The sequence below is a fragment of the Centruroides vittatus genome, unplaced genomic scaffold (assembly GCF_030686945.1).
Source record: "Centruroides vittatus isolate TY-2023 unplaced genomic scaffold, ASM3068694v2 scaffold_3293, whole genome shotgun sequence".
NCBI classification, from domain to species: Eukaryota; Metazoa; Arthropoda; class Arachnida; order Scorpiones; family Buthidae; genus Centruroides; species Centruroides vittatus.
This window is the reverse complement of record NW_027122702.1, coordinates 655,432-668,408: the sequence shown is the minus strand read 5'-3', so window position 1 is coordinate 668,408 and position 12,977 is coordinate 655,432. Positions and strand designations below refer to the sequence as shown.

The 12,977-nt window shown below is 29.9% G+C and overlaps 1 protein-coding gene across 1 annotated transcript in view; it reads right to left on the bottom strand.

The window, feature by feature from the left end:
• The window catches only part of LOC136988336 (cGMP-inhibited 3',5'-cyclic phosphodiesterase 3A-like), a 50,377-nt gene that overhangs the window by 14,141 nt on the left and 23,259 nt on the right, over positions 1-12,977 (bottom strand). The window contains exons 3-4 of the mRNA XM_067286218.1: positions 12,736-12,926; positions 9,000-9,453 (exon numbers count right to left, since the gene is read on the bottom strand). Coding sequence (XP_067142319.1) covers positions 9,000-9,453; positions 12,736-12,926 — 645 coding nt within the window. The remainder of the gene's footprint in view (positions 1-8,999; positions 9,454-12,735; positions 12,927-12,977) is intronic.

Genomic DNA, 12,977 nt, shown 5'->3' with positions numbered 1-12,977 from the left:
GAATCGTTTGCTCTTTTTCTTGAATTTGTCTGCTGTCTTTATTCTATTGAGTTCTATGATACATAACTCACTTTTATGAATATTGTCTTTTTCTTTTCAAATAATATTTTGGAATAAATAATAGTAACGAGGTTGAATATGGAATTATCTATCTATATAGATATTATATTTTCCAATTTCAGAATCTGTCGCTGATGAATGTGAAGCATGTAGCCTAACAAGAGAGGAAATTTTTTCGATATTGAAAGGTCATTTGAATGACAAAACGACTGAAACGTATGTACAGATCGAAAAGTTCATGTCTGCTAAATTGCAATGCCCTTTGCTCTATCAGACAATGTAAAACCTGTCCTCCGCAAGTTGTTGCATGACTTGGATACAAAGTGGCAAGTATCAAAAAATGAAGGCAAATTTCTGCAAAAATTTTCTGAATGGTTGAGCGTGTTTGTCTCTTTCGAAGAAACTAAACACTCTTCAGAAAAATCCCATAATTTGGGTCGGCCTTCTTCAGAATTTGCAGAGTCCAGTGACCGGACAAAACGAAGGAGGAGTGAAGAATTACGCGCAAGAAATAGTATGGAAGAATTGACGTATGCGACTCAAATGAGCCTTCGATCATCTGGAAAATTAGATGCTGCGAAAATTGTCCGAGATGTGGGATTGGGAAGCCCATCTAAAGCTAAGAAGTATAAGGAGTCCATAGATACGATTCAAGAAACGACTTTATCTGCCGATGCTGCTCTGTCGCTCATAGTGGAACTAAAGTTATCAAAATCACAATTTCAAGGGCTTCGTAATAGAAGCACCGAGAACAGCCGTGATTTATTTCCACCGTATAAATTGCCATATCAAGCCAAGCTCAAATGTTATCCGCCTAAGTCAGATCTCTCTGTCAATGAATGTGCTGAGGTAAAACTGATGGCTTTGCTGATTCACACAGCTGATAGAATACTATTAACACAAATGGATGTTGTCAAAAGTTTGTCCTGAAAATGTCTGCAACTTTAATTTGTAAGTGGAGCTGCAATGGCACTTCTGGCCAAAGTACGTACAAGCAAAAGTTTACCAATGATGATGGAAACAAGTCCGATGCTTATATATTTTTTACCTCAATCGTTCCACTGCAGCTTGTATCAGACGACCAAGAAACAAACGCTAGACTTGTTGTATGGAAAAATCCGAGGCTGTCATCTCCTCGTTTTTGTAGACCAATTAGCATCCAATTTTTTCACGAGAGTCCTGAAGCCACTCGTGACGAAATGAAGTATATTAAACAGCAAGTGAACAATCTTGTCCCTTTCAAAAAGATCATAGACGAAAAAGAAATAAGAGTTTCTTTCCGACTTGCTTTCACCATGATAGACGGTAAAGTTTGTAATGCTATCACGCATAATATGTCTACTCAACGATGCCATTTATGCAAAGCAACTTCAAGAGACTAGAAAACCCCCGAGTACCGACTCTCAGCCAAATTTATATTGCTTTTGACTTTTGGCCAGCTTTTTGAGATTTGGCCCCACTGTGCGACGTAGATAAGCATAATTTACTGTTCTGTCTTTTTCTAACCTACCTAAATATTTCGTGTAATACGGGCGGGATCAATGAAACTGACCAACAGGAATGAGGGATGGAAAATAACGTCTCAACTTCCACAAGTAACAAGATAATTCCTTATCGTGCAATCATCCAGATGATAAAATTTGTAAGAACTTTTTTTTTTAGCTTAAGATGTGCTTAATCGGAATTATTGCATTTAAGAAATGTCACTATCATAGTATAATCCAGAAATTACGTCTACGAATAAATTTATTAATTTCGCTTTTTAAATACAAACTGAGTAACGGTAAGTTTCAACAAGGATAAATTAATTCTTCTTTTACTTTTCCGGCTCTGTTGTATGTAACAGAGCCGGTAAAGTAAAGCGATCGGGCAAAAAATGAACCCCCCAATATTTTACGTTTTTGGACTCGGAACACTGAAACGTCTAGAAATGCTAAAAAAATTCAGGAATTTTTCTGTTTGTATTGATGTTAGTGTGTGTGGAAGATAAGTTTTAAAGAGGGTGAACAAAATCGTAACTACTGTGCTTTTTGTCGAAAATTTCTGAAATTTTGCAGGGAGGTTTGTGTATTATGGGATTGATGCTTTTAAATTTTGGTGGTTAAAGGTCGAGAGGGTGGGGAGATAAAGGAGAATCGTGTGTATCTCGAGTAGAGACGAACTTAATGACCATTTTAATCGTTACTAGCACTTACATTTTTTTTTTTTTTTTTTTTTTTTTTTTATAAAACCCATCCCTACCCTGAAAATTAATTTTTTTTTTTGCTATTTTATAAAAATTAAAAATATAAAAAGTTTTTAAATAAAATATCGGAACAGATGGCGCCACACAGAGTTTTAAATTTCGCCAGGGAAGTTAAGCAACTCGTTGCTAGAATTTTTTTTTTTTTTTTTTTTTTTTTTTTTAAATAGACGATAAAGCATAATTTAAACGTGTTTTACAAATTGAGACAAAACATTTTCTATAATCGAACTTTTCTAGTTTTAAATGTGTTTCACTAGTTTCGAGGAATGATAAACATTAACTAGAATAATCGTTTATTATTAGTTTATCTTCATCATCATCCACCTGTTCTTTCAAAAATAAATAAATGCTCTCGAGAGTTTTCCTCTCTCAAAAAGAGCAAATCGTCATAACGATCATCCGAATAATTTCGACAAAAAAATATATATATACATAAAAAACCGCTGACTTCGGTTTTGAGACGCGTTAAATATAATAATCATCATAAAGTTTAAACCTCACTAAATTATACTGTATAGTAGACTAACCGGTAATTTACGTCGAGATTTTTGATTGGTGCAACACACCAAATGCATGTCAATGGATTAAACCGGCTTGACTTGAACATTACGTATCAGCAAATTTACTCTAAAAATATTAAATCCGACAACCGCATTTTAAACATTTTAAATAGGAAAACCACGAAGATGAATTTCGCTACAAACACAACCTTACCATGCGATTTTTCCAAGGGAATTTGATTTCAATCGAAAGGGAAAAATCCCTCAGGGCTATTGTCCCTGAAGGATTTTCCCCCTTTTTATATATCCGTATATCTTAGATATTTCAGTATATTATGGAACAACTTTTGCAATAATTAATAACTTCTTCATTAAATAATAAATGTAGAAAAATTTCCCTAATTTATCAATAAATTCAACTGTTAAAAAGAATTTATTGAATATTTTAAATTTGGTAAATTTAAAAACAAAATCTATTAAATGTTATTAATTAGAATAAATTATAATAATTTCTTTTCAATAATTGTTGTTATTATATTAATGCAAACGAAAAATATAATTACAGAACTAATTATATGCATAATTGAAACAAAATCGATGAGAACAAGTAGAAAATAAATATTGAAATTTTAACAAATTGTATTCTATCAGCTTCCGTTTCAATAATTTATATAGTTAAGTTATACAATTAATTTTCAGTATATTAAAATGAAATACCGGGGAACAAGAACATGGCAAATATACAATAAAACCAACGAAATTTGCAATCGATATAGCTACAGTTTAATAATAAGCTTTGTAGCGCATTATTATTGATATTTGAAGGAAAATTAACATTCTGACCAGACACATTTTTCAGTAAATTGTACATTCGATTTAATAATTTCATCAGAAAATATCAAATTTATGTAAATGAAACGAATTTCGATATTGATAAGTTTAAATATAAACTTTTCTATTAAAATAAACCGATTGTTTGACCATGTATAAAGAGGTAAAATTGAAAAATTGTTAATTTTGTATGTATTGATAGGAATAAAACAGCGGAACTTACGCCTATACATATTGAATTTAGATAAATCAAAGTTTATATGTAGAATGTTTAATTTCAAAATATTAATGCTTTCACTTTCCCGGCTGTTATATATAACAGAGGGAAGTATGGCGATGGGTCAAAAAATTGCCTTCCCCAGATTTTTTACATTTTTCGACTCAGGACACCTTGAAACGTCGAGAAATGCTAAAAAATTCAGGGATTTTTCTGTATGTATGAATGTTAGCGTGTGTGTATGGCACGATTTTGTCCATCCTGTTTGAAGCTTAATAACTCGTGTGCTTTTTGTCAAAAATTTCTGAAATTTTACAGGGAAATTTGTGTATTAGGGGAATTGATGCTATTAAATTTTGGTAAAGGTCGATGGTAAAATAAAGGTGGGGGTCGAGAGTCATATCTCGAGTACAGTCGGACTTAATAACAGTTTTATTTGTTATTAGAATTTACAATTTTTTTATAAAACCCATTCCTACCCCGAAAAATGAAGCTCTTTGCCATTTTATAATAATTAAAAATATAAAAAGTTTTTTAAAATAAAATATCACAGCTGATGGTGCCACCAAAATTTATAAATGTTGCCGGGAAAGTTAAGCAACTCGTTGCTGGAATTTTTTGTTTAAGATCTGATAACTAGACTGATATATTTAGTAATTTTCTGCCTAATTTAAAAATAGAAACAAAAAAAATAAAATAAAATACAGATATTTTCTTTTGCTTGTGTCAACATGACACTTTTGGTTTACTTCACCAAATTGTATCCACTATCTTATGACAGTAAAAGACATTTACCTTAATTATTGCCATCTACGTCATGTAGCTTAACCAATTACAGCAATAAATTTTAATTATTACGTCACTGAAGTTAGTAAATAAAGACGTATATTTATCCATAAAAACGTCACTAAGTTTCATTCAATTACAACCCATTACGTTATATACGTGTATTCGAATCAATTAGTTTCATTCATTACGGTCCTGATCCAATCTTTTTCCTGGTAAAATATACGAAATACGTGAATTTTGTATTCTGCTGTTTTTTCTAAATTATTTTAGATGAAATAATAAATCTAATTTACTTATGAGAAACTCCTAACTTACGTATGCATTCTTTATGTGCCATATTTAACTACAAATATATTTTATGTAACAATATAAAGAGGGAAAAAAACTATTGTACATTTGAATATCGTGAATAACTGCAAGGCCATTAAAGACAAATAATGCCATTTCTTTTCGTTTTATTGTCAATTCTGTATACAGTATTAAACTGCAACTATTACATGCAAGCAATCGTTCAAACTTGTATTGTATAAACAAGAAATTCCACTTAAAATCTCTTTCGAAACAGTGGGAAAAAAATCTATTCATACTTATATAATCGACAGATTTTTAAAAATATAAATAGATTTTCCACTATTTTCAGTTAGATAACATTTACTATTGACATTTGTTAAAACTTATTGGAAGTTCTTAGACTTAGATTACATTAAAAATAAAAATTACTGTTATTTCTTAAACGAAATTAAAGCTTTTTTTCATTATCTTGACTCTTATTGCAGTAAAACAGAAATGTCAAATAATCAGAATTCTAAGATAAAATGTCAGGAGAAAATTAAAAATATATATATATATTTAGCAAATTAATTGTAATGCTGATAATTCGAATTACTTTAAATATATTCAAATTTGTAATTTCTAGTTTGTGTATTTTATTTTGTATTATCTTGTACTAAATTATTATATTAATTTGTTAAATATTACTAACTTAAATTATAGTTTAACCTCTTTGTAAATAAGTTACATGCAATAAAAAATTAATTAATTTCTAGTCTTCGATGTAGGTTGAATGAAGACAAAAAAATTCACATACAAATATGGTTATCTGACTATTATTCTTAAAAATATATCGTTAAAACTGTAAAAGAAATACAGAATAGCAGCATAAAATCAGAGAGAGAACCTCACAATCTCTTCATCCCTTCCTCTCATCGGTCGATTGTGTAGTTTTGACCAGTGAAAGCAGATCATATCAATGATGAAACAGATTCTAATTTTCAATTTTCTTCTCAAATCGTAAATTCTAGTGATGCGAATTACTTATGACCATTTGCATTTAACCGAATTAAATAATTCTGTAAATAACTTCCACCCGATCAAATACCTAACAGTATTTAGTAACACTACATTAATAAATCTACTAAGAAAAATCTTCGAAACTACGAATTTCATTTTAATTACCAATGTGATATCAAATTAAGTTGAGTTGCGGTTATTCAATTCAATTTCTTTACTTGTTGGGCTGCAATTTTCAAATTGCAGATCTACAGATTCCCACTGTCTTTCCTCCGTCCTTACTTAATCTCGAGAAGGGAGTTAGACAGATGGAAATCTATTTACGAAATTCCGGTCTGAACCGGATGTCACGTGATTTTTTAATTAAATTTACGATTAAAAATTACGATATCATAATAAGCAATTGTTCGTTATAGATAAATTCATTATAAGCACGAAAATATCTATTAAATATTATAAAGTTAAATCTTATAAAAATTAGAATAGTGATAAAATTTAAATATAAAAACTACGTTTAAATTTTAAAATTATTTCTTTTTTTCGAATTATATAAGATAAACCATGAATAAACAGCGGCGCGTTATAGGTTCATGGGGGCCCCCATATACAGAGTTGACTTCATACATTTTTCTCCGAGATATCTTTTGGGGGAATATTTTCTTATAAAAAGATTGATTTGAGACATCTAAATAATTAGAGGGGTCTCCATAAGGAGACCCCGGACAATTGCCCCTTTTGCCCATAGGATAACGTGCCGCTGTATGTAAAATAGAACACTGAATTATAGAAAGTCTATAGCGGTCTTACAATATGTGATTTCTCGTGAATTTAAGGAATAAATACTCGAATATAATCTGATAAAAGTTATTCGAAAACAAAATAAATGATAATTATCTAATTTAAGCAACTCCGTGTGGATACTGACAACTTCGACAGAGTAAATGTAGAGAAGGTAACTTAATTTGATTAAACTGGAATGTTTACGCATCATAGATATATTCGACAATAACTAGAGATGAAGCAATGTGTTAAACCAAACGAATAAACTATAATTAACTGAATTATAAAAGGTCTGCAAGAAAACAGAACAGTAGTGTTGTACTGTAATGTGACAACACTGCAAGGAAATTTTAAATTCGAAAAAGCAGCAAGAAGCCACCAAAATATGACAGCCTTAAAAATAACAGGAAACAATTCCGAGAAATTATAACAATAAACCAAAACGAAACACACAATAATAAGATAATTCCTTCAATTATGGTGGCGAATTAACACAACTGCGCCTGGAAGCGCAAATCAATTTCTAACCCCTTGAATGTTCCATTTAATATTCATAAATGGAAATCAGTATAAAATTATTTCTGTTTAGAGACTTTTAATTCGAAGACTCAAGCAGGCACTTAATTTGCTTACATTAATAAAGTATAAAAAGAAAAAACATCAAGCAAAATAACAAATATCATCTCATTACCATACGTTAAATTACTGTATCTTATGCAATTTCAGTAGTAACAATTTTCTAAATAAATTCAATAGATAATATTCTGTCAATATAAATTCAGAATATATTTTAATTAAAGTCATGCCATGCTAATTCAACAGCAATTTATGTTAAAAGATAATTCCAATAAGTTAATTCCACGTACAGAGAATACAGTACTAATACACTAGTTCTAAACCATTTACAAATTCTTGACGGTTGGTAGCATTTGATTTGCGAGTAAGTTTAAACGGACTTTATCGGATCTATCAATTTTGAATTGCAATTTAATATGGACTTAATATTAGATTAATAAATTAAACTGGATGACGTTTCATGTACTACGTTTGAATATTTTTAAATAAAAAAATTTCATATAAAGCCTTGAAATACGAGGATTTTGTGGTTGATACCTCATTTCGGAAGAATTATAAAATTAATAATGTAAAAAAAAAATACACGTACATATTTACCCATTCAGTTCCTCCTTAGTGTACTGCACTGTGTGTAAAAATTCATTTCTTGTATTTACTGCAATTTTCAAATTGCAACCCGGTATTGTGATGATGCCACAATAAATAATTGCTCATTGTGATTAAAATACTGTATTATATAAAAATTAATAAACTACTTTATGAAAAAAAATGTGTTTAAAAAAATCTTACTTTTAGATATATGCTAATTGAATTCTAATAAAATTTAAATAGAGAATTATTTTATTATACTTTTAATAAAAATGATCTTTACACCATTAAAAAACTTTCAATTAATTTAAAAGGAAAAAAAATAATGTAAACTTAAGTTCCTGATTTATTTATAGGGATATTTATATTTAATAATTAAATTTTTCGCCATTAAGACATTTTAAATAGTAAAAGAAATCACTTTTTTCGTTAATTATCGTCGCCAATTTAGCTAAAAGTTCGCACCGCTAACGAGAACATTACGTAATTTGGACCTCGACTGCTATTACAGTTGCTAGTAATAAACACCAATACAGAAAACATACTTTAAAACTCTCTAAGAATCGATAACGTCTCTCTCTCTCTCCCCCTCCCTTCATACTTTGAAAACTAAAATTTCTTCCAACAAACTATTAAGAACTCTACTAATATAAATAATTTATATACCTTTACGTGAATTTATGTTTACCTTAGATTACTTTATGCTTAATAAAATAAAATACACCGCTGCAATTAAAAAAACTTTCGTTGGATATTGTTTACTTATGCGCTGTAATGAGAGAATTCTTACTAATTAATCAATCTTTAACGTGTACCTTGTTGAAACGAGAGGAAAAGGACCAAATTGTTAAATCTTGCGTTAAATTTTAACAATATTTGTATTCTATTTGTATAACAGTATTCTAACGGAAATCTTTTTACAATTTAAAAATTAAACAATAGTCGAACAGGAGAAAAAATATATATATCTCATTAAATGTAAACAATGATAAAATACATATTAGAAAACGTAAATTACACTCCAGATACTTTGAGCATATTAAAATCTCTCCCAATTTCAAAGGATTATAAGTCAAAAGAGCCATTTATTAGTCACGCTTAAATCTCATTAATATCAGCTTACCTCGGGCACTTCAGCAGACGGTGTCGGTGTCACATCATCTCTTTCTAGAAACTGAGGAGAACGTGCTAAGGTACCACACACCGCACATCTAAACAATTCGTTGGTGGTTTGTATTCCTAGAGTCCTCGGATGTTTACTAGAAACATCGGCATCGTCACCAACGTTACTCTCGCTTCCACTGGGTGAATCGTTACTGCTCTCGTAATCGGAAGTAATGTTAACTCTTTTAATAGAAGGAAGAGGTGGTAGAGGATGACTTGCTTCGTCTTCCGTTTCTCCAGCGCTGCTCTGTTGAGCGGCATCTTGAAGTCCGGCTAATTCACTCGGAGTCAGAGGATGAAGACTACAAACGGTCTTCCTCTCGCGAGAACTTCGACGGGAACCCCAAGCTCCAGGAAGAGATGTTGTGGAGAATGATCTACCCTTAGAAGTAATTTCTGCAGGAGTAGATTTCCTATAAAGATAAACAAGTATTTCATGTAATTTTATTATTTGTACTTCATCAGAATAAAAGCCTGTATATCTATCTTCGTCGTTGTGTTGCTGTATGAGACGTTCTCTCAAGCAACCTTATGATCACTTCCACAAATTAAAACGAGAACAAGAGCAGTGGCGCGTTATCCTGTGAGCAAAAAGGGCAATTGCCTGGGACACCATCAACTGGGGCCCTAAACTGATCTTTTATAAACTCATTATTGTACTTAGAAGATTTAAATTTAAATATGGCGTCATATCGGAGACCCTAGATCGCCGGTATGGCGCTGACACAGCGCAAAACTTAATCCTCCATAGAAAAACAAAGATACAGGGGAATTCCTCCAAAAATATCTGAATCGACACTATAGCAGTCGTACATGGGGCCCCTAATTCAAATTTTTCTGGGCCTCATAGCTATAACGCGCCACTGAACAAGAGGCAATCGAGTACAACTTTATTATTTGTATTCGAATAAACTTCAAATTACGCAAATATAAAAAATAATTAAAACAGTAAAAGAATATGTTCGTAGTTTTTAAGCTGTCATTAACGATTTAATGAAATTAATGTTTATTTATAAATTTTATCGTATTGTAATAGATTATGAAACTACTGGTTAACGACGATATATTTAAATATTTTTTGGCATTTTTAGTGTTTAGTTTTGAAGAAATAAACAACGATAATTTGCGAAGAAACCCGATAACGACACTTGATTTTTGCTCAATTGCAAGGCCTAATGAACAACGATTTATTGCCAGTAGAGTGAAATCATATTTCTCCATCCAAGTATTTTTACTTACTGACAGCTTAAGTATTTCGAAGTGTTATCATCTTTATTTCTTTTTTTCTATTTTAAAAAAATATTTAAACATTACCAAAACAGTTTATATATAGAGTAATTTTTATTCATGAATCAACACTAATATTTCAAAAAAATTAATTAATTTTTTATGTTTGTATTTAAAATGTGCAGAGATTTATCAGTAAATACAGGCTAAAAACAGAACAGAAAAAAATTTTTCATAAAAAAAAAAGAGAAAAATCCAATGAACAATCGATTTAATGATTCTAACCAAACAAAAGAAAATCGATAAAAATAAATGTCACATACACACAGATATATATAAATAATCTTTTCTTACTTCTTAACAAAAATGTTTGAAGTGTAGGCTGTAACCAACTAGAACTGGAAATTTTTCAAACTTCACATAAAAATTTACATAAATATTATATAAAATAGTACTGTATAATTCAATGTTAACGTAGCTGTAACAGAGATAACATAATTTTTTGTAATAAAACAGTATTAACTTTAATGGATAAAGCAATAGAAGAAAGTTTGCAGAAAGGTCTACTACATTTCCAGTTTACTCCCCTCAACGTATCTTGAAATGTCAACTAAAAAGGAAATTCCTTAAGAAAGATTTTCTACTTCAATTGAAAGAAAGTTTTTCTAGGATAAAACAAAACAAAAAAAATAAAAAATAAAAAAAAAGAAAGAAAGAAAAAAGGTTGGAAGAAAATTCTAGAGTAGAAAAATTCTAAAATCACTTGTATTTTCAGATTAGATTCATATAAATAAATACAAAATCTTAATTTTGATTAAAAATAATTATGTCTAACTTACTAAACTTTATGACATTTTATAAGTATTTCGTGATTTTTATAGCTTTGTTTAATGTTTAATATATATAAGCAGTCTTTGTACAAGAGTATAATTTTTAAATATGATTTTAATATACAGAATCTCTTTTCTTTGGTTTACGACTAATATATTATTCTATACAAACATGGCTTTTCAAACTGCGCTTGAATAGAAACAAAATTTATTTCTTCAGACAGAAATTTATTTACTTATTTTCCTATTTTATTGAAGAAAATTTTTTAAGAAAACAAACTTCAATTGTAATAAATGCGAAGAACAAAACGTAAAGGTAAAGGTAAACGAAAAAAAAGGAAAAAAATTATAAATCTACGAGTCAATTTCCAAAATTTCAATAAAGCTGAGTAAGTCGTATTATTAGAAATAAAATGTTATTGATACATTAATCCTATGGGATATACGTCAAGAAACATCCTTTTAGATTTAAATTTTGAAAAATGTTTTTGTTTATGCGTCATACTGACTCGTTAAAGGTCAAAAGTAGATATACAGTAGCAACTTAGTTAACCACACCACGTTAATATATATATATATATTTAATTTGTTAACGGGAACGACAAGTTACTAATATTTTCGTGAAAAAATTCTCTCCTAAACGTGTACAATTTTCGTAAAGCAAATTTTAATTATAGGCCTGTAACTTGCGTATTTAACCTAATATTAAATTTAGTCACGTACTGCGGCTTCGAGACGAGTTGAAAATTAACTTTTCCAAAAGTTTATTTTTATATTTATGATTCATCGTTATTAAACTGCAACTATCTTGACAGAATATTCTAAAGTCTATAATTATTACTATACCGTAACGTTCACATGTAAAAATTTTATATATAAAAAGGTCCAAATGAGATATGGTTAACGCGTTTCGACTCAAAGGTCTACGACCCTTTTTATCTTTTATTTCTGATAGAGATAAGGCCCCAATGTTTGACATCGCTCAATTATAATTCGTGTAATCTGAAATTACAGAAAGTAGATTAAACGAGTAATGGTTTTGTATTGAATAAGCAAAATCATTAATTCTTTACGAAGAGAATTATGGTTAATGAGTGCAAAGAGAGAGTGGGTTAAAGTGGGTTGGTTATAAGTAAAAAATTAGATATATACCTAATTATATTCTTGTCAGACAATTTATATTACCGAGAGAGTTAACAGAAACATGAAGTACAGAACGCAATCATTATGTACGATATTAATTTAATAGGCTATTTGAAGTCATCAGTAAATGCTGGATCATCTGCATGAATTTTTTTTTATCTGAAATTTTTTATGCTGTGTGGCTCGCATCAATAAATAGTACAGTACATTTATATCCAGCAGCGAAGCGATGAAGCGATGGAAATCTACAAAACTATGAAATTGAAAAATCCAGCAACAATATTCTTGGAATTCTGTGAATATTTGTTTTCATGTTACGTTTGAAACAATCCTATAAAGCGGTCTTACAACAAAAATATATTGACTTCTATTCTATATCAAGCCTAACAAAATTCTTCTTTTTTATGTTAGTTTTTGATGCAAAACACCCGAGAGTAAACATCGAATAGATTTATATGGAATGGTCTATAGAATTTTCAATAAAGCAATTCTTACTTTGGCGATATTATATGTCCTGATGATTGATTGTTAGTAGGACTTGTATCAGAAGAATTCCGGAAACTCGTGCTTCGTTTCCTGCAAGGTTCTGGTTCGAGAGTAGGAAGACCCGTAGCTGAAGTAGTTGTTGTCCACATGCTCGTAGACATTCGACGAAGTAGGCTTGGAGGTAAGTTTCTTCGAAATCTCTACAAAAAGTAACCATATATTTCTCTATTAAATAAAGAATTTAATATAAT